This window comes from Pristis pectinata, chromosome 19 (assembly GCF_009764475.1).
Source record: "Pristis pectinata isolate sPriPec2 chromosome 19, sPriPec2.1.pri, whole genome shotgun sequence".
Classification (NCBI taxonomy): Eukaryota; Metazoa; Chordata; class Chondrichthyes; order Rhinopristiformes; family Pristidae; genus Pristis; species Pristis pectinata.
In genome coordinates, this window is record NC_067423.1 from 16086410 (window position 1) to 16112956 (window position 26547).

General features: G+C 38.7%; 1 protein-coding gene across 3 annotated transcripts; it reads left to right on the forward strand.

Moving 5' to 3' along the window:
- The first annotated feature begins 1974 nt into the window (after positions 1 to 1974).
- Positions 1975 to 19990, forward strand: LOC127580363 (calumenin-like). 3 transcript variants are annotated; one of them, XM_052033716.1, is made up of 8 exons: positions 1995 to 2085; positions 2402 to 2432; positions 6558 to 6794; positions 9784 to 9977; positions 13419 to 13585; positions 14483 to 14543; positions 15571 to 15770; positions 16481 to 19990. In XM_052033716.1, the coding sequence occupies exons 3-8, from the start codon at positions 6571 to 6573 to the stop codon at positions 16583 to 16585; spliced, it is 951 nt and encodes a 316-aa protein (XP_051889676.1). In that variant the 5' UTR covers positions 1995 to 2085; positions 2402 to 2432; positions 6558 to 6570; the 3' UTR covers positions 16586 to 19990. The 3 variants fall into 3 exon arrangements, with proteins under 3 accessions (XP_051889678.1, XP_051889676.1, XP_051889675.1); XM_052033715.1 differs by lacking the exon at positions 9784 to 9977 and adding an exon at positions 9512 to 9705 and having other exon boundaries at positions 2012 to 2085; XM_052033718.1 differs by lacking the exon at positions 2402 to 2432 and having other exon boundaries at positions 1975 to 2085.
- Positions 19991 to 26547: the final 6557 nt, after the last annotated feature.

Genomic DNA, 26547 nt, shown 5'->3' on the forward strand with positions numbered 1-26547 from the left:
AACATACTGACTAGACTAAGGCTCTTTTCTTTAGAGATTAGAAGAACGAGTGATGGCTTCAGTAAAAGTACAAAAGTTTTAGAAAGCTCAACAACATATCTAAGGATTGTTTCCCCTTGCTGAGGTGTCTAGACAACAGGGTTATAGTCTCAAATTAAGAGGTAGGCTATTTTGGTCTGAACTGATGAGAATTTTCTTCAATTAAAGGATGGCAAATCTTTGGAATTCTAGACCATGGAAGGCCATGGAGTTTCTGGCATTGATTTCACTCAAAATTGAGATTGTTAGTTTTTCTGGAATATGGGAAGAATCAAGAACACAAAAGAAAAGGAGTAGGCCACCAGGCCCCTTAAGCCTGCTCCACCATTTAATATGATCATGGCTGATCTATGATGGTCTCAACTTCTCTTCTGCCAGTTTGCCATAACCCTCAATTCCTTGATCTTTCAAATATTTATCTACATCTTAAATATATTTAATAATCTGCCCTCCAACAACCTTAGGGGCAGAGCATTCCAGAGAATCGTTGTCCTCCTGAAAGAAGAAATTTCCATGCACTTCAATTTTGAATGACCAGTCCCTATGTCCCCCAGTTTGTGACTCTCCTACCCAACATCTACCACACCAAGTTCCCTGAGGGTCTTATATGTTTGAATAGGATTATTCCTCATTCTTCAAAACTGCAAGGAATACAAACTCAAACTGTATTGCCTCGCTTGACAAGACAACCCCCCTCATTTCAGGAATTAGCCTGTTGAATCTCCTTAGTACTGCCTCCAATGCTACTGGATTTTTTTTTAAAGGCAAGACAACCAAAACTCTGCAGAATATTCCAGGTGTGACCTCACCAAACAAAACCTTCCTATTCTTAAATTCCAGGCCCTTCACTATAAAGGTCAACATACCATTTGTCTTCTTAACTACTTGTTGGATCTGCCTGCTAATTTTTTTTTGTGATTCATACATTAGACCACATGGATCCCTCTGAACTTTATTCTTTTGCAGTCTTTCTCCAAAGATGTAGTTTAGGGCAGAAAATGACATTGAGGTGGATCAGCTATGGTCTCATTAATTATCAAACCAAGTTTGAGGAGCCAAATGGCTGAATCCTACACATATTTCTAATATTCTAAAACAGCTCCCTGAGAAAATAACCATAAAGGAAATAGAAGATGTACTGTTTAGGAATGTTTGAAGATTCTTAAAGATAAATTGAGGTAGATCCTTTGCAGTTGTCAAAATAGGATGAATAAGACATTGACACTGAAGAAGTGGTAAATGCATTTCAATGCCAGAAATTGTGAGTAGATTAGATAAGCAATAAACAACAGCAGAATTATACAGAGAATATAACGCAAAAAAAAGGGAAAAGTAAACACACGATAAATAGCGGAATGCAATAAATGCTAACGGGATTAGTGTAAGTGTAGGCGTGTGTCAGGATGGGGGAATGAGCGGGGCCAATGGAGTAGTTATGATATCTTTATTAGTCACATGCACAACGAAACATACATACACTTTTCCTTACAGCCAGCGGCCGGAATTGAACCCGGGTTACCGACGCTGTAATAGCGTTATGCTAACCGCTTACACTACCACGTCTGCTATCCCATAAAAGTTGGGATCAACTCTGCGGCTCTTATATTCTACCCCACTATACGTGCGGCTTTAAAACAAGAACAAATCGTTTACTCTGTCCGATTGCCTCCTCCGAACACGAACGCCACCGGCCTCGGACGCCGCTGGGACCTGACGCACAGCAGTGCCCGGACCAACGACCACCCTCCCCAACTCCCTGTCCGGAGGGTCGACGTCATCACGTTCGATCCACCCCCTGAAGCCCGCGCAGCGAGTGAGAACCAGACAGCGGGGCGCGCGACGTGGCGGTTTGGAGCCAATGACAGCTCACGCGCCGACGAACCAATGAGGAGCGGCGAATGTGACGCTCAAGATGAGGCGGGAATTCTGGAGGCCACCGGTGATTGGTTGCAACAGGGGAGCTATTTCCGTCTGAATGCAGGAGTGGGCTATTTCCGGTGGACCCTAGTTGAGTGAGTGGAGAAGCGACCTAAGAAGTGGAAAGAGGTTGGTAGTGATAATTTTTAATGTGATGGTAGTTATTGCTTTATTATTTCTGAATTAGTTTGATTGTCATTGATATTGTATTCAAGAAAGTGGAGGAGGGTTTAGGTCTTAACTAATTTAGGTTAAATATTATTTCACAATGGGTTACTTCTGGGGGAAAAAGCTGTTTAATTTGTATAGTGGTAATTTGTTTTTGAATAACGAAATATTATCAAATCCACCCAATTTATTTCAAATATTTTAGACTATCTTCCATGAAGTAATTGGATAGCTATTGTCTATTGTATGTATTCACTTTTGATCCTCTTCGTTTCAGGTGAAATAGAACCTGCATTCAGGCAAATTGGGTAGGGAATTGTTTATTTTTATTACCAATTTGGGTTTGTACGGAAGAACTTGCTCTTGTCTTGTTTTTCCATTATCTTGGGGAGACCTTAATACTTTTGATTTTTTCTTTAATATTCTATTACCTCTAAGGTGGGCAGAGGCAGTAGCTAATTTGTCTACAGCTAAAATTCAACAACCAAAAATAACCTAAATTATCTATTTCAGTGATATGGAGGAATAAATGTTGGTAAGCTTACTGGGAGATCACATCTTACGATTTCATTATGTATGCCTTGAAGCAAATGTAATTGTGGTTTAGCATCTTGTTGAAGATATGATGTAACATTGTCTCATCTGAGGTGCATGCCTAGGTTATGTGCTCATGTCTTTGGAATGGGTCTAGAATCTACAACCTTCTGCTGAGTCAAGACTCTCAAGATTGCAACTTCAGGTCTCAAACACCAAACAGAACATAATCCAAAGAGATACTGTCAGTATAGCTTTAAGAAATGCATTTGAATTTCCCTGTTAAATTTGTAACAACATTTACTCCATGTTATGTCAAAAGCAATGATTCTCTGGCTTAATTTTTGCTTTCTGAATAATTTCTTTTATTATTGAAATATAACATTAATGTAATAGTCTGTAGTTATTGTATGTGAAGATTTACTTTGGAGCTGTGACCAAGTCATTTGTAGATTGCATAAGGTGATTTAGCCAATATGGATAGTGAAGGGCATTCTTAGATAATAATTTTGCATGTGATGATTCAGAATTAATTGTTTTTGGTGAAATATTCATGTGCTACAGTCATCCCTACTTTCTGTAAGAGATGGAGAATAAATTTTAATTTGTTTTAAGTGTTTTATACAATCTTTTCTTCAGTTGAAAAGATTTCCTGCCTGTGTGGAACTGAGTCAGGCAGACCAACTAAGTTCCAGGCTTTAACCAGTGCTGATCTCTGAAAAGTTGCAGTAATTGGCTGGGGAAAGAAATAGCTTGGATTAATGTGAAGTGTGCATTTGTGTCATACTTGTGCAATGCCATGCTTGGTTGTGATAATTGATAACGACACTTGCGTTTAACCTGATTAGGCTCATTTCGTGATGAAAGAGTCATATTTAGGTATCACATTTTCATCCCTTCAGGAATGTGGAGTGGGAAAGAGAAGTTCAAGAAGATGAGTTCACTTCTCTTGCCTTTTAAAGGAAATTTAATCTTTCAGCGTACAAAATGTACACAATTGTCCCTCTTTGACAGACTTTTTTGTGTGGAGGTGTAGGGCTCCTCCTGAGATTTCATTTGTATATACCTTCAAATATATGCTTGAAGTGGCATCTTGAAATTGAAATGCAGGATTTTGGACCTTGTTTTGATTTGTCATTGTTTAACTCTAATATTAAAGGGTAATTATGACCGATTTGTATTTTGGTAACACTTGTTAAGAGTTGTATAAGTTTCCTTGCTGCTTGTTTCTCCATAGTTTTGTCACAAAAGATGAGATCTAGATGCAAGTGGCCCTGTTAGAAACTCCTGGAGTGTTAGATTGTGCTCTTTTCATAGCTGACTACATTACGGAATATAAAGAAAGACTGCTGTTAATAATACGAAAGCTCAAACATTTTAAAAAAATTAGCTTCTATTATTTCCCTATTTCTGGTAAAACAATGATGGAAATTAACTACAAAGAGTGAAACACAGCATTGTGATTTTTTTAAAATTGACCTGGAAAGTTATTGTGAGCTATATGACAGTAGAATGGAAAATAATGACTTTTGAAGTGGAAATTTGAGGATAAACGTAGAGGATAACCAACCTTTAAGCAGGAAATATAAACCATTTTATTATAAGTCTAATAACTGTATTAGGAATTAAACATTGCACTTTCATCTTAGAATGGTGTGGGTATTTTCATTAGTGATTATTCAATAAATTTAGCAAATGCTCTAGTACTTTTCAGAATGAAGTGATGTTTGGGGATAAAAAATTAGTAGCTCTAGAGACTCTAACTGCATTTGTACTTTTCCTGATTAAAGGTATAGAGACTTCAGATATGTTAATCATGCCCTTTGATACAAAATTCTTCCTCAGGAGAGGCAAGGTGGGTATGGAGCTGTCTTTTGGACAGCTCATTTGTGAGCAGTTTTAATTTTGTGTAAGCTGATTTGTACAAGTCAATAAAGCCAGTGGTATGTTTGAGTTACAGTTATGTTTGCTAAGGATATTTCAAGGTGTTAAGAGCAACATTGCATAACTTGATTTAGAGAGGGCAGTGGAGTAAACAAATATGTTGGACAATCTCATCCTGAGGAGTAATATGAACGTAACACTGAAAATGAAGTGTATGTACAAGAATTGTATGTAAGTGGCAGGGATCCAGGAAATTTAGATGCTGCAAACTGAGGAAATAGTTTCTTCACTGTAGAAATGGGAATCTGTATGAGGCTGAGAGGATGTAAGTTAACAAAAAAATGAAATGGTTTGGTAATGAACAGAAGAATCTTCTGTACAAAGAATAATTGTTTTAGTAACCTGTAGTAATTGGGATTAAGTTGTCTGGAAAGATTTGAAGATCATGGCTATTAACATGCCCTGTATTTTGGCAGTAATGTTCAACACTATCGTTGAGAGTTCCTGGCAATGTTGATCTGCAGTTAAGTACATCTTTTGCTACATCTTTGCTTGAGGAATTAATTTAAGTGAAGGTTCCTTTTTGGCATGTGACAGTTTGAATATTGTCTCCTGCAATGATCAAGTTGAGAAACCTGGTGGTCAGTACTTTTACTACAAACTGTCATCACTTAATGAGGAACTGGAGGGGTGGTGGGGGATAGTGAAAGGAAATCTGTATGGTCTGATTGTGTCACCACTTATTAAAGGATAATTTTTTTGTAACTGTAAACTGAATTTATACAGCTAGAATTACTCTGGTTAGTGACTTTTTAAACCCAAGGTAATTAGGAAATTTGGAATGCATCACTCAAGGTTACCAAGAAATATTTGGAGCCTTTCATGTCCAAAGCTTTACATTCATTTGAATATAGAAGGACCCTTTGCCCAGCCCACCTGCCTAAATTCCTTAAAGCAGTACTACATGATCTTTAAAAACCATCAAAGCAGATAGCACAACTAAGTTTGCACCTGCACTATTAGCTGATTGAGTTTTGATACAAAACCTCTTTGCCCCCTGCAGTCACTTATAATTTGAAACTCATTGTCTGCAGGATTTAGTGCCAATGGTAACGTACCACAAAACCTAAGCATCTAGGTGATCATCTTCATTAATGAATACAGAACAGTGAGTGTTTGCAATAATAGAACATGCAACAGTACAGCACAAGAAAAGGCCCAGTAGTCCATGATCTCTGTGCTAGCCATGGTGCCAGTTTAAACTGCACATCTGCCTACCTGTGGTCTGTATCCTTCAATTTCCTGCCTGTTCATGTGTCTGTTTAAATGTCCCTTAAACATTGCTATCATATCTGCTTCCTCCACTTCTCCTGGCAGTGCATTCCAGGCACCTACCATACTCTGTGGTTTATATATATAAAAACAACAGCCCACGTAAATCCCCATTGAAGCATTCCCCCTCTCGCCTTAAAGCTATGCCCTCTAGTGTTTGACACTTCCACCCTGGGGAAAAGACTCTGACTATCTATCCTGTCCATGTCTCTCATAATTTCATATGCTTCTCTCAGACTGCCCCTCAGCCTCTGACACTCCAGAGAAAACATTCCAAGTTTGTCCAACCTCTCCTTATTGCTAATCCAGGCAACATCCTGGTGAGCCTCTTCCGCACCTGCTTCAAAGCGTTCACATCCTTCCTGTAATGTCGCAACCAGAGGTGCACACAATACTCCAAATGTGACCTCACCAGAGTCAGAATTGTTTCTGGAACTCCAGACTGTGTATGCTCCTAGCTTGCTAGAAGACCACTAACTGGTCTGGCATGTCTGCCCACATTGCTGGTAAATGAATAAGCATGGAGAAGGGGTGTAGAAAAGCAAGATAAAAGGCAGCTGAACTAAGCTTGATATTTGGCTTTGTATTCCAAACAATAATAAAATATCTCGCACAGTTGTACATACTATTCTCAATACTTTATCTTCCCAAAACCAATTTTTGTGTTTCCTTTGTCCTTTCAGAAAGACTACAGGCATGATGGGTTTGACAAAGCTGGTTTTGTACCTAACCATGTGCGGCATTTATGCTCTGAGTAAACCCACTGAAAAGAAGGATCGAACCTTCCATGATAAGGAGCTGAGTGACAAGGTGCACGATGACACAGAGAACTTCGATTATGACCACGATGCTTTCCTTGGAGCTGAAGAGGCAAAGACGTTTGACCAGCTCACTCCTGAGGAGAGCAAAGAGAGGCTTGGGTATGTAAGAATCTGTCAAAAAATGCTCAGCTATAATGGCTTGTTTTAGAAATGATGGAGCTTAATGTGTGTTCGATGCTACTGCTTTGTCAACTTTTTACATCATTTGAAAGGGTACAAGATTTGAAACTTTAAATGCTGATAATGAATTAGTATCTACATCACTGAACATCTGGGGATCCTGGACACTAGTTCCATTCTATAAAACCAGTAATGCAACATTTTTTTTCCCCTTTATGAAAGTTGTCTACCACAATGTTAAGGAATGGTAAATCCTTAAATGATGCTATCAAGTGCTTATCCTTTCCTGCCAAAATTGTTAACTCCTTGACATTTGGGCATTATATACCAGAGGGGTTTGGGTCTTCAAATTAGATGGTTACAAGTATTACCTGAACATTTGTATTTATAAAAGTTGAGCTGGATCTTAACTGTTGCACTGCTTACTTTGATTACCAATTTTTTTTCTGCAGGAAAGATAATAGTTGGAGTTTTAATTTCTGGTGATTTTGACTGTTGATGCTGCTGTTATTTGAAATGTTTGGGTCTCCCTAAGCCACATTTGGATAACAGTGGGTATGTGCTGTACCTCTCTGGGCTGGTCAGCACTGCTGTCAGAATTGGGCTTTCTTTTCCTGAGATATGTTATCTATTGGAAATTTGATCAAGATGCAAAATGTGCTGAATAATAATGGGGGATTTGACAGCTTTAAGGAATTATAGCAAATGGTTTCATATTTTAAAAAAAAGAATGTGTAGGTAGAAGGAACTCTACAAAACAGTGCTGCGTTCCCAGATTGAATGTGTTTTTATCTTGCTGGATCAAACTGGAACCAGGTGGGTGCATTTAAGGTGAGAGGGGGCAAGTTCAAAGGAGATGTGTGGGGCAAGTTTTTTTTATGTTCTTTGTAACCACTTTCTAATGATTGATCAGGTGCAGAATGATGCTTTCTTTGTAACTTCCTCCTCCCAACAGGAAGCTGCAGCCTGGAGGTTAAAAACTAACATTCTTCAGTTGTGATGTCTTTAGTAAAGAAAAAATGGAGATTATTTGCACTTGATTCTGTAATTCTGTGGAATATCTCCACTTTTCATGGTGCTCTATTGTCCTGGAGATTGACTTCTTTCCCACCCATCTTTTTCTCTTAACTAAATTGTCTACTGGACAAGACCCATAGTGTACTTCCTTCAATTGCATCCTCTATTTACTAATCTTGCTAATCCTGCTGTGTTGGCTAAAGTTGTATTGCAGCCAGGTTCTTCCTTCTGGCTTTGAAAGTGAATTTAAATTATCCATTGTACAATGTGCAGAGAAGCTACTCGGATATTGGGAGTGCACATTCAAAATATTTTAATGCATGTGAATTGAGTGTTTGTGATTGGTGCAAGTTATTTTCTGGAGGGTCTGGAAGCACATCTAATATGCATGTTAATTCAGTGGATCGCCTTCTAATCTCAATGTGTATTAGAATCCCTGGGACATGCTCATTAATGTGTTTCTGTTTGCTAGCATGCCAAAGCTCTGAGTTGGTTTTATTTACTTTCTTGCAGAGCATAGCCTGGTTCTAAACTTTTTGACTATTATAACAGTTTTGGCCAAAGTTGTCATTTAATTTGTCCAAAAAAACCTTTTGAGTTTACAGCATTTTGTAGCTTCCCTAATCCTTAGGGCATAGTCTCAAGTACTCTCACTAATGTCCACGTGTGGCTTTTGTACCCTAATCCTAAAGCATTTTTTTCCTCCATTCAATCAAGTTTTGCTTTAGTTTGTGTAATGAATTGACCTGTACAGTCGGTTTGCAAGACAAGCTTTTCACTGTACCTTGGTACGTGACAATAATAAACCAATAAACATGCTCATTTGGTGCAGATTAACACAGTTCCCACTCTCACCATTTGGTGGTCAGATTCTCTTCAATAGAACAACTGGATTTAAACTTTCTTTGCACGGAAGAATAACATAGCACATTAGGTAGCCCTGAGGGTCCCTGATTTCAACAGACTATAAAGATTTAGTTGGTTTGCACACTTAACTGGTGCCAAGTTGAGGAACTCCTAGGGCATCTAGGTTGTCTCCGCTGTAGAGATCAGTTCCTATGCAGTTCATCTGGTGTTTTGGATAAGATTTAGATTATACATATTTTGTCCTATCCATCTTTCCCCACGCTGTGCCTGAGTAGTCAGACTTGCGAAGAATGTCTGCTTCATGGGAAGTCTTCAAATGCAGGATTGAGCTACTTTTTTGGGATGCAGTGGTTGGTAGGGAGAGAGCATATTGAGGATTGATTTGTAAACTTAATGCCCTGGAATGGTACTAACAACCTTTGCATTTGAAGCTATTATTTTCCCTTTGATGCCATTTGTTTCCTTGATGCCCACTTACTTAGAAATACTAACTGCTTTCATCAAAGGCACTTTTACATTTGTACTCGTGCTCAAAAGAGCAGAAATGCAGAAAAATGGTAGCATTCTAAATATAAAATGGTTGGTCCATTAGATGTGCAATACCATGACGTGTACTTTAAATTCATATCTGAATTTGCTATTGCTGTTTATCCATTATTTGAGGTCTCTAAGAACAGGGTAAATGGAGGAGAGCGGCATACAAATCTGCTGTATGTTTCTGGGATTCCCTGGACCCTATGTAAAAGTGCCTCTCGATCAGCTTCTCCAAGCTTCTATCCTAACTTTCCCGGGTTTTTTGACTCTCCCAACAGAAAAATTGTAGATAAAATCGATGGAGACAAGGATGGGTTTGTTACAGAGGAGGAACTTAAGAATTGGATTAAACTTTCTCAAAAGCGTTGGATTTACGAGGATGCCGACCGTCAGTTGAAGGGTCATGATCTAGACGACGATGGTCTCGTGAGCTGGGAAGAGTACAAAAATGCGACCTATGGGTCCCTGTTGGGTAGGTTAATTTTGAAAACCCTTCAAGGTCCAGAGTCTGACCCTGCCATCTACACATTTTTTGTCTCTCTATTTATAGAATGATAGTAGATAAAATAGATGAGGATAAGGACGGATTTGTGACGGAGGCAGAGCTGAAGGCTTGGATAAAGCGGGCTCAGAAGAGGTACATCTTCGAGAATGTTGGGCGCCAGTGGCCAGATTTCGACAGTAACCAGGATGGGCTTGTTTCCTGGGAGGAGTACAGAAATGTAACATACGGCTACTACATGGGTAAGGAGCAGCAGGCAGGACAATGAGCAGCATGCAAATAATTGCGGGACGAGGATCGATGGCTGTAAAACGGATGGTGGAATTCTGGTGCTGACCTACCATGCTGAACGAATGATTCAGTAAGAATTCCTTTGCTCTTGGCATATTGGAGACTTCAGCTTCACTAATTTACCCTCATGGAAGTGGGTAGTTTGGCAGTAATTCATGTCCATCAAAAATTATAGTCATACTTGCAATCTGTACTGCTCTTTAAACCTGCAACTTTACCCTTGGGCGTTTCTTCTTTTATCTTTGTTCACTCCTTTACCTAAACCAAGTGGCTATTATACTTGTATAAAAGTTCTTTTGATTCAGTTGGTTATTTGACTATGGGCATAGGAATGAGTAGGTTGTTGATCCTGTTCCACCATCCATTTAGATCATGGCTGATCCATACCTTGCTTCCATTTACTAACCATTGGACCATGTACTGAATATCCTTCTCAGACATGAAGTTGCAGTATTCATAAGCTTTTGGAAGGAATGAGTTTTGGATTGCTGTCTTGGTAGTGAGGGAGAGAGTCTATGCTTGACCTGTAATTTTTAGGGCTGTTTGATGTTATTCTCCTTTTATGGCTAAATAAACTATAAGATGAATATTTGTAGATATCTGTATGTAAATCTTGGGGTACAGAGCACAATTTGCAAATGCCACTCAGCTTAAAGGTGTAAAGAACTATGAGGAGGCTATTCACAGACTTCAAGGAGAATGGGTGGCTAGATGACATTCTTAAGCTGAGAAATGTCGTTCTTCCTACCAAGATGTAACATATTGCGAGACAATATAAACTAGCAACCAATTCTAAAAGAGGTGCTGAAGCGGGAAGATCTTGGGGCAAATGTACACAGTTTGTTGAAAGTGGCAAATAAAGAAACCATTCCTATTCAGAGGTCAAGAACTAGGGGACATAGAATGGAGATGATTGGCAAAAGTATTAAGTGATGAGAGGAAACATTTTTACGCAGCAAATGGTTAGGTTCCAGAATGCACTACCAAGATTAGCTCCAAAGGTAGATTCCATAGCAGCATTCAAAAGAGTGCTGGATAAATAGCTGAAAGGAGAGAAATTTCAAAGTTAGGAAGAGAGGTGACTAGCTACATAAAGCAAGTATGGTCTTGACAGGGTAAATGGTCTCCTTCCCTGTGGTAACCATTGTAATCATTCCTTCCACCCCACTTCCTACCTACTTGACATTTATTATTGAACAACATTCTACTAATGCCTAGAACATAGAATGTCTACCCTATCATTGGCCTGCTTTGCTCAAAGGTGCTACTTTTTCGCTTTGAGCAATTTGAAGTTTCATTCAGCTGGCATATTCTTGATCAGTAAATGGAATTGGAAGGAACTCGTGTGGGAAAATAAACATTGGCACGGACCAGTTGTGCTGTGTGGCATATTTCTGTGCTGTAAGTTTTGTGTAATCTACTGGGACTAGTTTGGTTGAATTTGCTTTGCATCTGGGTTAGGATGTGTCTTTTTTTTAAATTAGAATGCTATTTTCATCTTGGATTTGTATGGCCACTCTAGCACATGAATAGGGTAGGGACTTGGTGCAAGCAATCATTGCACTGTTTTGCAGGTTGCTTACATGCAGTATTTCCACACTCCACATCCATCTGTGCAGGACATTTTGTACTATTTATTCATTCATTCACCACCCAAGTACTTGCATTTTATAAACATTATTTTGAAGAGATGGTAATCTCCTTATTTTGTTACTATGGGGTCCTAGCTAATGACCACCCTAATCCATTGGCACTACTGCTGCTGCAAAACAACAAATTTCACTGCGTATGTCAGTGATAATAAACCTGATTCTGATGAGGGAGAAGCTGGTGTCTGTAATGCTTTTGAGGCTGGATCAAGTTGAGAGAGCTTTAATTTTGGTCAATGCTTGACATTGATACTGTTTGCCTGTAATGGAAAGGTTTTTTCCCATCTCAATTTTTTTTTATTACTTTGCATCCAACAAGACATTTGTGTAGAGGGAATTTACTTTGTTAATATTGTGCATAATATTTTAATTGGATGCTGTAAATCATTTATCCTCTATCTTGGTTGCTTGAAAACCCCCTGGCTGAGATGTGTTGATATATGAATGGTCATTTTTAGTACAGCCTTAGATTTAGATTGGGAAAAGATGGAGAAATCTTTTGACTGAGTTCTGTAGCTGACTGGCTCAGTCTATCAGCGTGTTTTGATTTTGTAAGAATGTACCAGCTGATGGACATCTAGATGGTCACACATTGGGCAGGTAAGGGCTTGTGACCATGTTACTGTAAATTTGTTCACCTTCAGCTGTGGAGTTAGTTTACTGTTTTATATGATATTTTGAAAACCGTCTTTGTTCAGTATTACATCAATATGTAAGAGTAGAGAGCAGTTCCTGCAAGAGTTTGTGCACATAACGTTCTTCTGCCAACTTGATATTCACTTGTCAATAACAATCTCATGAAAAAGTGATTGTTGTAATTTAGAATCTTATTTATGGAATTTGATGTGCTGTATTACCCAATTACTGTGTTAAGCAGTTTACTAGAATTCGATGTTTAATGTACAAAGATTTACAGTTGGCATCTAACACGAAGGAAAATGTGGGGATCAGGCTCGTTTTTGTTTGGAGCAGTTGGAGGCATTTTTCTGTGTGCCTCTTGTAGGATTAGGTCTCTGACAGACATTTCCCTTTTTAACACTTTTTGACGATACTAGGATATTTAAACACTTTAGTTTGCTAAGCAGGTGGTAAATTATTAACATTGTATTGTAGTCAAATCTTCATTCTGTGCAATGTACACCTGTTTATTCTCTAGGATTACTGGTGTATGTGATCAGAGAGAATAACCTAGACCTTTTATTGCACTGTTTTCCTATTTCCCTTTTATTTGATAACAAAGGCCAATTTTGAGTCCTGATTTGAGGAGAGCTAGGGTGAATTCCAGCATCTTCCTGTGAGTAGATTTTGAAAGTACATTTCGCAAATGGGGAAAACTCTCTTGAATACCTGAATCACAATGTTTTAACATTATAGGACACAAATAAGATTGTGAAAATACACCATATAGTCTCTCTTAAAAGAATGATCTGCTATTCTTTGTACAAGATAGCTGAGAAAATAAGCTCTGTTCTAGTCATTAGGCAGGACCAAAGACCATGAAGTATTTTAAAAGTGGATACATAAGTACAATTGTTGTTTTGACAGATACTACCAATTACAAAACTTTATCTGATACCCAACATTTGCTCCGGAACTACTTGTTCATTTATTTCTGATCAGTTTATCACTTTCCTAATGTTGGATTATCATTCCTCAAGCTTGATTACACTCCTTCCTTCTCTCTCTCTTTCACCACCCTGACACGCCCTCCTTCTAAACAACAATATCGTTTGATCTCCACAGAAGATGGAGAGGCTGATGATGGTTACAACTACAAGCAAATGATGGCGAGAGATGAGCGTCGATTTAAAAAGGCTGACCAGAATGGTGACTTGTTTGCCACAAAGGAAGAATTCACTGCTTTCCTGCACCCAGAGGAATATGACCACATGAAGGACATTGTTGTGTTGGTTAGTACTTCCCCCATTACCATGTTTTTCCTTGCCATAAAATAAAGAAAATTGCAAGTAAATGCAATATTAGCAAAATCAGTCAGTGAGTCCAACTGGTCCATGTTGGTGTTCATGGTGTTCATAAACTTCCTTCCACTTTGCCTTGTCTGGACCTATTAATATATTTTTCTTTATTGTTTTTATTTCCTCCCCCCCCCCCCCCCCCCCCCCCCACAGTACCCAGTTAACCTTCAAAATTCAATGCATCAAGATTGAGTGGAATAAACTGCACAGTAGCACTTGACTGCTTTGGTTTCATGGAATCATATAGAAAGTGTTAAATGTGAATTATGACTTTTTTAAAAAATCGGAGCTAGAAAAGACCACTTTGACCTATTTTGCTGGAATAATTTGTTTTCTTGCATTTGCATGAGTTATGTTATCCAGTTTCCTGAATTATTTTTAGAATTACCCTTGATATCATCTTGTCCCCAAGCATCCTGTGGAATATGACCATTACCATGCACAATGAAACCTTGGTGGGCTTTCTTCTAAGTGTGACTATTTCCCTTGTTCCAACACTTTGTATTAGGGACTTTTCATGGATATTTTCTCTAATGGTCAATTTTTTTCTGAAGATTCATTGGTTAAACTAGGACAGCTTGCAAGTGGTGTGTTTGTGTATGATGGAAGGCCCATATTACCATACCATCAACTTTTCTGGTTGTATAGACGCAGTGTCTCTGACTAGGTCAAAGCTCCCAATGTGAGCAGATATCATGTTAATTCCATCTTTTCAGTAGTTTTGTTTGGTCATTTTGTAAGTGGCAAGCAGAACTCCTGTTGATTATTCACATCATATTGCGTCCCACAAATATATGACTGGATTAAAAAAAAAATTTGCTTCTCTGGCAGGAAACCATGGAAGATATTGATAAAAATGGAGATGGTTTCATTGATCTGGAGGAGTATATTGGTAAGTAGTGGAAGAATGAAGGGCTGCAGAAATAAATTGAATGGTGAAGTTGTACATAATCATTTGTTAGCTTGTATAGCTTCTTTTGAAGCTGAATTTCTTAAGAACAGATAATGAATAAAAAGCCAGGTTGATGTAAAGTGAGATGTTTGCCCGAAGCAGAAATCGTGATGAAACGAAGGATTTTGACATGTTGGGTCAGATGTAGTAACAATTGTTGAAAGCTAAATTATGCAAGAATATTAATGATGCATGATTTGGTCCTGGTGCTTGGGAGAGTATTGAGTAATATTGCTGAAATGAGATGATGCTGTGGAAGTACTATGAGGTGATGAATTCGAGTTGCTTGAAGTTCTGTACAATTTGACACCAAGCTTTCATCACTCATCTGTGTTCAGTCTGCAAGGATGATTTTGGGCTTCTAGTTGCTTGTCACCTAAATCCTCCATCCCCCTCCCATTCTGATCTCTCCAAATCTGTCTTGCCACCTTTTGACCTCTGCTTTAACCTTGCAAGCTTCAGAGCAGGATATTGAATTTAACAACTTTGGGTAACCAATTTTTATTTTCCTCTCCACAGTTATGAATCTACCTTTTTGCTTTTCTGTCTCTGACTGCTGGTTTTTAAAGTAATTGTTACCATGTCAGTTTTGTTCTGAATATCATGATGGGCATTTGCTCTGTTCTTCGTACCCCTCCGATTCTGCAACTTGAAACAAGAAAGCTTATGTGTTTTCAGTTCGGTTGAAGGGTCCTTGACCTGCTATGTTGATTCTTTTTCTCTCACTAATAATACCCCCTCACCCACTAAGTTCTAGCACTTCTGTTTTTGTTGTGCATTTTGTAGCGGGGAAGGAGGATGGATTTGGAGTGGAATAAGGCATCACAGATGGATACCAATGACTTTGACAAAGTTTAACCTATGAAAATACATGGGGGGGTTGGTGGGGGAATAAAGTACTTTTGCTAACTATGGATGGACTCACAAGCCAAAAGAGTTAATTCGTCTGATCTTTCACTGGTTTCAGGTGATATGTACACTGCAGACAGTGATGGCCATGAGCCTGAGTGGGTGAAAACTGAGCGTGAGCAGTTCACGGAGTTTAGAGACCGCAACAAAGATGGTAAAATGGACAAGGACGAAACCAAAGATTGGATCCTACCAGCTGACTATGACCATGCTGAAGCCGAAGCCCGCCATCTTGTCTATGAATCTGATGAAAACAAGGTGAGCTGTGCACGCAGTCCATCCAGTCTTGCTCAACAGATTAAGTTATAATTCTTTAGTCACACTGCCACTACTTTCATCACAGCTCTAGTGACTATACCGTCAGCTGTCTGGGGTCAGGTACTTTCTAAACCATTTGGTATATCTGTTTGAGATGCTCCTTAAAGAACATGACCATGGCTTTGTGTATGCAGGCTGCTTGTGACTAGAGGATATAATCAGGCTTTATTTGTGGTACCTTGTATGAGGAATTTGCTCCATTTATGAATTTAGAACTGAGGAAAAAGTCAGAACTTAGAACGTGGGGTGGTAGTGAAGGCAAGCAATGATCTTTTTAAAAATTTATTATAAGGAATTAATGCAATTCAAAGGCAAATTGTTCAAGTCTTCTGTACTAGCAGAGATTAATTTAAAAAGTGAAGTAACAACTTAACATGAGTGATAAATTGCAATCTTTCCCTCAATGGGAAATGATCATGAATAAATTGAAGGAAAGTGTGAAATAGACAGTTTCAGTTCAAAAAAAAATTAGATTTACAGGGATAGAAGAGACTAAGAATTGGACATAATGGATAGGATTCTTTTAGGGGCAGGATCGTTGGTTTACTGGCATTGTCGTGCTCTTGAGTTATTTGGTTGCCTTGCCTTGTAACCATTTCTTTTCTCTCGCCACCGCCCCCCCCCCACCACCACCAAAAAATCTTTTGCAGGATGGAAAACTCACAAAAGAAGAAATAGTCAAAAAGTATGACCTATTTGTGGGAAGCCAGGCCACAGACTTCGGGGAGGCCTTAGTAAGGCACGATGAGTTCTAAGTACATGGATAACCACTGCAGAGAGAACAAGAATCCATTCCATAAAGAAAGGATAATTTATTTTTTACAATGTGCTGTTTTCACAGACTTGGAAGCAGAGAGGGTTGGGGGGGGGAGGAGGAAGGGAGGGTTGGGGGAGGGTGATTGGCAGGGGATGGTTCCAATGAAACAGCCATCCTGTACCTAGAGGGCAACATGTAATTAGATGTTTATTTGCAATGTATCTGTAAAACCAAACTTTGTATGTTGTACTTTCCCCTCCTTTGATCCAATATTGCTGAACTTCTAATCTGATAATCCCATGCAAAATCTGTATAATTTCCAGGAAACCTGGTTTGGCTTCTAGCAGTTCAGAACAATTGTGAAGTGTGTTTTCATCAGATCTCTTTTTTTGATTCCTGGAAAGTAAGAAGGGATGAAGAGTGTACAGTTGCCATTTTGGAGTTGCTTAAGGCAGTATTGCTGCAATGTACACAACAGAGAACAAGATGCATCTTCAGTAAACTACCTTGGCTGTCTTTTAGATTGGATTCTTGTAATGTACTGTCATGGTGACAGTGGAAATGTCCTGTTATCATGTGAAATTAATGGGCAGGAGAAGACCAGCTGTATCACTAAACTTTAGTGAATCTGCTGACCAAATGAGGGAGGGGAAAAAGTACTTCAGCAAAGTTTTCTCCAACTCCCTCTGGGTATTAAAACTAGTCCTAAGATCTCATGGACTAAGTGTTTTCTATGATGACCTTTTTTCCCCCCAAAGTAGACATAATTGTATATAGTACTGATCACACAATAGCAATCATTATATTTATCCCTCAGCTTTTCAGTGGCCTTTTGCTGCTAATATAGTTTAAAAATACAAGTCTAGAATTAAAGGTTTATCTTTAGGATAAGAATAGGTGCCCTATTCTGCTGATCACAGGCTTTGAAGGCATATCTCTCAACTTAACCTTGTTCAAACAGGTAATGTACAACTCTGTTATTCTATATTTACTGCCATCTTGTATTTGTTGAGAAAATATATTTGGAGAATATAAATTATGTACTTCAGTAAGAAAGACCCTTGCAGCCATCCACTTAATTCAGTATTATATTTGTACATACAATGAAGCGCATGTAGTTGTTTCTGTAAGTATTAATACATTGTGTGTATAAGAGGACTATATCTTGAAGTCCACTTACTTGGATCAAAAACAGACTTCTAGGAACAGCAGATAAGCAGCAATATCTGCTTTGAGAAACAATCAATTTCTGATCTTATTTCAAACTGGAAAACAAAAGTAGACTAATAATGGTGTGTGACTAGATATTTATCTCGTCATTGACAGTATGATATGTATTCTTTGCATTTGACTATACTGGTGTTCAGTTACATGGATTCTGCTGCCATGAATAGTTTGGATGTAGAGAATTATTACAATAAAGTTCACAAGTGAAGTGGGAAGGAGATGTGAAGACTTCAGAGTGATGGTTTAGTGTAGTTTTATTTCGGTATTGAATGAAGTCTAACTCGTACCAATCATGTCCATGTTACTGTAGTTATTACAATTATTCCCTGGTGCAGTAATGTGTTCTTACTGTTTTGAGAATCCTGTTTAAAAATTGCACAATGCAAATAATGTAGTCTGACTGATCTTTTCTCACTTCATTGTCCAAAGCAATGTCCAGGATTATAGTGTTCTCTCCCTACCTGTAACCCACCAGCTGTACGCCAACCAGTATTTAGAAAAAAGCAAAAGGAGCAACTTATGACATCTTTGTCAATGTTCTTTCTGCCTAAACATTAACATCTTTCTCATTGAATTGTAAGCCTGTATTTATGTTTTTAATTTTGCTTTATTCCTTGCATTTTGTTTAAAAAGCCAGGGCGGGCTGCATTTAATAGAAGTATTTCTTCACAAAGTATTTAAGATGTAGTCTTTCTTCCATGCTTTGCCCAATTCTTGCATCAAAATAATGATAGAATCTCAGTAATCAAGGTGACATCACCATATGGGTCATTCAGCTAATTTGAATTGTGTGGATTGAGGAGAGTCTTGCATAAGATTATAACTGGGCAGCATTTTGCTCTGCACTACACATTGGCTTCCTTTTGTTTCCAGGCCCTCGAGTCAAGCACCAAATTCAAAACATTGAAAAATTGGATCAGTTTCTTTGCAGAGTACTATAAGCTTTTGGTGTGTGCTTGTGGTTAGTTGTCATTCTCACTGAGTTGGTTGTGTAATTATTGTAACTTGAGACACTTAATTACAGTGATAACCTTAGGGTATCTTTATCCCTTCTGTTTAATGTAAATGTTATCACCAACCCTTTGGTGTCTCTTATGTAAAATCTGTTTTCCATTGTGCTTTACCACACCAGACATGGAAGTATACATTGAGTTTACCAGCTGCCTTCTCTTGCCACAGTGTGCAACCAAAAGTCTTTCCCTCTGCAGACATCATATTCTTCAAAAAATCGTGCTTTGAGAGAGCTGCAGGCTAATGATCAAAGGATGTTTGGAATTGTAGTGCCACTTTAGCTTGTGACTGAAGGCTTTTACCAACTCCTTGTGCCCTATTCCCTTTCCTCCCAAAGAATCCTGATTCCACTTGCCTAGCCTCCCTGCCATGGAGCATATCAGTAGTTCTGTTTTTCTTAAGCAAGAGCCATACATTTACAAACAGGCTTTTGTGCAACTTTTGGGCAAACCAAGTTTTCTGTTTTCTAGTTATGGAGTTCACTTAGTCACTGTTCCAGTTGACAAAAGGTAGGTGCATACTAACAAGGTGATCAGTGCTGACATTTTTGTGCAAATGTAATAAGTCATATGTCAAAGTGAGCTGGGAATTCTGGGAAATATTTTGCCTCAAAGTTTGGATCGTCCCAGACTCCTCCATTATTAACCCACTGTGTATTTTGAATAAGATGAGTGATTTGATGCCATTTGAGTAACGAGCAAAAACTTGTAATCATGGTATCTGCTGAGGCACGTGGACAAAGTGTAAGCAATTACTTGAAGAATCAGCACATTAAACTGGTAAAAACCAAGAGGAAGGAACAGATAGTTTGGTTTTAGCTAAATCTAAATATACTGCAATGTAATGAGTGTACAGAATGGAAAAACCTGCCCCCTCAGTTCCTGGTGGCAACTGGTGCATGTTTTTGTACATTAAGCTACTAGAATCATGTGACAAGAAAAACCTTAGTAGGTGAATGGATGCAGTACATCAGTGGGATATTCAGCATGTCTAGTACATTTTTACCAATCCCCTTAAATTTTATGCCCTGTGACCCTTGAGCTGAGTTGTTACTTGTAATGTGCTTGAAGTTACACTATGAACACTAGTACATTTTAATGTAAGATGTTTGCTTGTGTGTGCTTCAAGTTGAATTCTAATCTTCAATAAAGATTTTTAAATAAGACTGAGTTTTAAGTTTGTGTCTTGATCTTTTGCTGCAGATAACTTTGTAGATTTTGGTTATTTCAAATCACTTACAACAGCAGTTAGTTAATTCATTCTTCATTCCTTACTGCCTCTTCTGTTCCATGCACTTGGTTACCAATTAATAAATCATTTAAAATCTTATCAACTGAACACCAGTATAAAGCATAGAAGTAAATCATCACAAAACGAGAACTATCTTGCTGTAGTGTTTGACCATCAGTGAATTACCTTTCACTTATTTTGCTAATCTAGTTTTTCAGATGTACACAAATAAAGATGAATGGTAACCTTAAAGTGGAGAAATATCAAATACAACTCTGCATGTGGCATTCAGTTCTCAGTTTGATGTCTTGTTTCTAATCTGTCTACACATTGGAGGACTTGTCTTAACAAATGCTGACTTCTAATGAAAATGCAATTGTGGTGCCTCAAAGCAGAGGGAGCTTCAATTATAAAGCTGGATATGGGAATCTATAATATGTAGGTGAAAGATGCATGTCTTGCAAAGTTAATTAAATATAAAAACACAAATGTAAGTATTAAATTACTGCTAAATACCACAAAGATGCTGTCTGAAAATTCCACACGTAACCTTTTGGACTTGCAAGATCATTTTAGGCTTGTAATGGGTTTAACTTGCATCTCCTTAAATTTTGTCCTGTGGATTACAGTATTCCATTTCAAATGACCAAACCAAATCCCTCGCTCTATTATTACTGTACAACAATGCAGTACAATTTCAACTCTACCAGATTATTCAGTGGTTGGAGCCAGGAATAATTGATTAACATTTACTATAACCTCTGGTTAAGTATTGAAAATTAGTGGCTGCATACATTATCAAACAGTTTGATCCTAAATGATGGATTCAATTAATTTCTATATCCAAGCACTAGATAAATTCTTCTGCCAATTGGACTATACAAGAAGATAGAGGCAGGAGTAGGCCAGCTGGTCCCTTGAGCCCTCCTGGCCATTAACTATTATTGTGGTTGATCTTTGCAAGCCTTGACTGTTGTGTCAGTTCCCCATAACCCTCAATTCCCTGATTTTTTTTAAGTTATCTACCTCTTTCGATATCTCCAGTGATCTAAATCTGTCAACCCTTTGTGGTAGAGGGTTTCTATCCTTTTCGAGAAGAAATTACTTACAAACGTCAGTTTTAATGATGGCCCAGCATTCCTCATTCCACCATTACTATTAAGCCAGAAAATCAACCTTGGTTCAACGTAGAATGCAGAAGGTCCCATCAGGAGCAGCACCAACCATCCTGGAAAATTGATGAAGCACATGTCTGATGGTACTGCAGTGGTGATGTACTTCCAAATCAGGACAGTGTGTGACTTGGCATAAAAATTCAAGGAGTTGTGTTCCCATGAACCTACTGCCCTTGTCCTCCTTGGGGTGGTAGAGGTCATGGGTTTGGGAGGTGCTATCAGAGTAGCCTAAGTGAACATGGTTGCAAATGCTTTAGCCTTTAGTATTCATATTCTGGGCCCAATCATAATTGAGGGTGTGAATGTTCTTGGAGCCTCTACTCCTGGAATTATAAGCATGCTAAACAGCAAAGGGCATGCAATAGATAGAGCTAAGTAATTTCACAACCAGCAGATAAGATAACGGCTCTGAAGTCCTGCCACATCTAGTCGTAACTGGGGGGGGGGGGGGGGATAATTAAACAGCTAGTGGGAGAAGGAGGCTCCAAGAACATTTCCATCCTTTCTTGATGTCACATTCGGTCAAATGCTACCTTGAGGTCAGGGTCAATCACCCTCGTCATGTTTCAACCAAGCTTGATGAGATCTGGAGTTGTCGAGGAGAAACCCAAACAGGGCATCAGTGAGTAGTTTACTGCAGTGCCACCTGAGAACACCCTGATAATTGCCATCACCTTGTTGCTAATTTGAAGTTGCCTGACTGGGAAGTAATTAGCCAGATAGGATTATAGGACATATCTGTACAATTTTCAACATTGTCAGGTAGACATCAGTGCTGTAACTGGACTGGCTAGAACTGCAGTTAATTCTGGATTGCAGGTCTTCAGTACTACAGCTGGATGTGGTCTAGCCCCGTAGCCTTCGCTCCAAACAAGTGCTCACTGCCACTTTTTGTTATCATATGGAGGGAATCAAAGTGGCTAGAGAGAGATTTCTGTGATGGTGGAAATCTCAGGAAGAAGACAAGATGGATCATCCATTCAGACCTTCTGGATGAACCTGGTTGTGATTGCTTCAGTCTTTTCTTTAGCATTCATATGCTGGGGCCTGCTATTGTTTGTCATGAGGATGTCTTTGAAGCCACTTCTTATTAGCTGTTTAATTATTCACTACCATTCACAACTGGATGTGTTAGGACTGCAGAGCTTTGATCTGAATTATTGGTTGTGAGATTGCTTAGCCCTGTCCATCATGAGCTGCTTTTGTTCTTTAGCACACATATAGTGCTCTGCTGCAGCTTTACCAGGCTGCACCTCATCACTTTTAGATATGCATGGTACTGCTTCCAGCAATGACCTTCTGCACCTCATTGAATCAGGATTGCTCCCTTGGTTTGACAGTGATGGTAGTGATAGAGAAGACGAATCTTAGCTGGAGAGAGAGGGCGGGCTTTAGATTCTGAGGCATTGGAACTATTCCTGAGGCTGGTGGAGCCTGTACAAATCAGATGGTTTGTACCTTGGGAAGGCTGGGACCAATATCCTTGCTAGTGCTATTGGAGACAAGATTGGCAATTTTGCAGGGGATAGGAACCTCAAAGGAATTTGGGAAGAAGAGGAATAAAATGTGATGTTAGAAAACAGTGAATAATGTAAACAGCAAGAAGGTCAAGCAGCAAAGGGAGTTGAGGTACAGAAAAAAAATTAAAAGGACAAAATTAAAGGTACTGTATGTGAATGCTCACGGCATTTGCAAAAGATAAATGAATTAATGGGACAACTAGGAGAAAGCAGGGATGACCTTATTACTATTACGGAAACGTGACTGCAGGGTGACCAAAGCTGTGATCTAAACTTCCAGGATTTTCAACATTTAGAAAAGACCAGCAAAAGAGAAAAGGAGGTGGTGTTGCATTATTAGTAAGGGAGGAGGTCGCAACAGTAGTGAGAAATGATTCTGGCTGGACAGATCATAATGTAAAATTAGATTCAATTCAGATCAAGCTAAGAAACTGCAAATGACTGAAAACTTTGGTTGGAGTTATTTATAGGCTAGCAATAAGTAGGGCTAATACAGTACTTGATATGTCATAGATCAGGAAATTAGAACTCCACATAACATGCGCAATACAGAAATCATTGGAGACTTCAATCTACATATGAGCAGGACAAATCAAGTTTGTTATAATAACGTGGAAGATTAATTCATGGAATTTAAGTGAGATGTTTTGTTAGATCGATATGTTGAGGAACCAATCTGGGAAAAGGATCTCATTAATTGGTAATCTTGTGGTCAAGGGCCTTTGGGAAAGAGTAACCAATCTGGCACATTGCGTTTAAGATATGGTTCTGTGGGTGTTGCGTGACTAGACTATGGGAAAGGTTTCCCGATTTAGACAGTAATCTCTAGATTTTTGTGAGAAGTATTTTAGAAGGCGGACTGGGACAGGAGAGACTTTGCCACGTCTGAATTCAGTACCTATGAAGCCAGGTAGTCTGTCCATCTTTATCCCTTCTCTGTTTAAATGTAGTGGTACTGGTACAACTGAGTGGATTGCTAGGCAACTTGAGAAGGTATTTAAGGGTCAACCATAAGCCCCAGGTTATCAAGTTCTTACAATTGCTGAGCTTCATGCTGATACTTGAGACTTGATTCTGAGATTCACAAGTATGGCAATAAAAATTAATTTTTCAGTTTTGATTGTGAAGATACATCTCAAAATTTTCCTTGGATTAATTTGTGCATGGATGTGAAAGCAAAGATATCACATGGATGAGTAGCATTTATCCTTAAATAATTTCTCACTTTGTTTTTCCACTATTCTGAAGCCGGTCAGAAACTTAAGAGATTAATCTCATGTGGAAAAAATTAAGACTGAACGTTTTGGTGTTTTAGTATTTTGGAACGTATGGTATAAGGTCAAGTAAAATACTGCAATATATCTAAACCTGCTGGTGTAACATTTTTCTATTATGTCTTAGCAAATAGATGTTGGTAGCTTTCACCTAAAATAATCATTTTTATTAGTGCTTTCCATCAGTAAGAGAAACCAGGAGTAAGCTTAGACAATTGTCATTAGAGTCCCAGGAAGAATGTAGCCTCTCAGTGAGAAATGAACCCTTTCACTGTTAGAATATGTACTTCTGGAATATGGGCAGCGCAGTGGCACGGCTAAAAGAACTGTTGCCTCACCGCGCCAGAGACCCAGGTTCAATCGTGACCTCCGGTGCTGTCTTTGTGGAGTTTGCACATAGTCTCTGTGACCATGTGGGTTTTCTCCAAGTGCTCTGTTTTCCTCCCACATCCCAAAGATGTGTGGGTTGGTAGGTTAACTGGCCACTGTAAGATGATCCAAGTGTGTAGATGAGTAGTAGAATCTGGGGAGAATTGATGAGAATGTGGAAAGAATAAAAAAGTGGGATTAATGTAGGATTTGTATAAATGGGTGATTGTTGGTTGCCTTAGCTTGGCTACTAGCTCCTGGTTGCTTTACTGTCCTCTGCTGAATAACCTGTGCTTATGGATTTAAGAAAGAAAGAAATAACTTGCATCTGTACAGTGCATTTCACATCATGAAGTTATCCCAAGTTAATATGGATCCAGTACTTTGGAAGAGTAACTTTGGAAGGGTATCGCTGATGTAGATTTGGAAATGCTGTAGTCAAGTTGTACACAGCAAGGTCCTGCAAACAGCTGCAAGATAAATGATCAGATTATTCTCAGTGGACTTGACAGGACTGATGCTATGAGACGTTTTCCCTTAATATGGAAGCCTAGAGCTGGATGTCATAGTTTGACGATGAGGAATTAACCACAAGACTACGATAAGGAGGAGTTCCTTCTCTCGGAAAATTGTGAATCTTTGGGATTCTGTACCTGAGGGTGCTGTCACTGTTGAGTTATTAACTATATGCAAGACTGAGAAAAATTGATCTTTGAAGTACAGGGAAATTTTTCTGGGATTGGGCTGGAAAGCAGAGCTGAGAACAAGATCAGATCAGCCGTGACCTTATTGAATGGCGGAGAAGATTCAAAAGACTGTGTGACCTGGTCCTATTTTTTTATGTTCTATTGATCCTAAGCACCGGGGATACCTCTGGTGCACTGCTAAGAATGGTACATAGAATCTTTGATATCCATTTAAGAGTATAGAAGGTGCCCTCAGTTTAATACTTAATCCAGAAGAGAGCATCCTCCCCCTACTCCATTGGCACATCTCTGAATTGGACTGAAGCCCATAACCAAATAGTATCAAGCTTGGGTTGTGATACACTCCTAAGTCAAATAACTGAAATTGCAGCTTGCAGATAAAGACTACCGACTTTCATAACATCTACAGGTCAGAAAATTCAATAAAGAGAGAATAAAAAGGGTTTGTAATCTAAATTGAATAAATAATAAATCAGTATGAAATTATTTTAAAATATTACAATATCTTCCTGCAAACTATAAATGAATGACTTAATAGGGATTTGAACTCAGGACCTCCCAAACTACAGGATTACAAATTTCCCTCTTGGTGAAAGCCATCCCCTTAAGCCAACAAACCAACTGCTCTAAAATGTAGGAGGATTTTTAGTATAACTTTCAGAACTGCCACGTCTCTGCTAATCTATGGCAAAGATGAAGCTCAAATTACACAGGCATCCCCCACAGAAGCAGACATATGTTTCTCATCAGATGGGCAAGATATATCAGAGACAAATAAACCAGGAAAGAGCAAATTTTAGTTGGAATGAGTTGGCTGATTAAAACCAGCTGATATTTAGGTTCCTAAAATTAGTCTCATCCATATAAGGTAATTGGGTAAATCGGCAAAGATTGTTGTTCCCGACTGCTGTTAGCTATCCCTGCTGGGCAGTGCATATGTGTAGACTTCAGGTGAGTTGGCATCAGGGTTGAGAGTGGAGCACTCCATAGTCATAAAACATAAAGCTTTGAGGTTGGTTGTCAGCTGTGGTTCAGTGGGCAATACTTTTTATGTAAGCAGAAACACACAGAAATCTTGCAGTGTAAATACACAGAAACACACAGCCATTCTCCATAGAATAAATAGATAAAAGCACAGTTATCTAATATTGTGTTAAAGCACGGAAACACAAAGCTACCTCAAACAGTATGAATACAGAGAAATGCAATTATAATGCACCTCGTATGTACACAGAAACACACAGCTACTTTGCACTGTATAAATATATAGAAATACATGGCTATTCTGAGTTCTATAAATACATGGAAACACACAGTTGCCCTGAAGTGCGTAAATATACAGAAACATAAAACTGTCCTGCCACAGTATCCTGCACTGTATTAATACTCAGAAATCCATATTTATATAGCACTGGATAAGTACACAGAAACACACTACTATTCTGCA

Excerpts from the sequence above, each read along its gene's own strand:
- LOC127580363 (XM_052033718.1), top strand. The coding sequence starts at position 6,571 with ATGATGGGTTTGACAAAGCTGGTTTTGTACCTAACCATGTGCGGCATT. Across the intron at positions 9,978-13,418 it reads AACATACGGCTACTACATGG|AAGATGGAGAGGCTGATGAT; the intron begins GTAAGGAGCAGC and ends TGATCTCCACAG. Across the intron at positions 15,771-16,480 it reads ATGAATCTGATGAAAACAAG|GATGGAAAACTCACAAAAGA; the intron begins GTGAGCTGTGCA and ends AATCTTTTGCAG.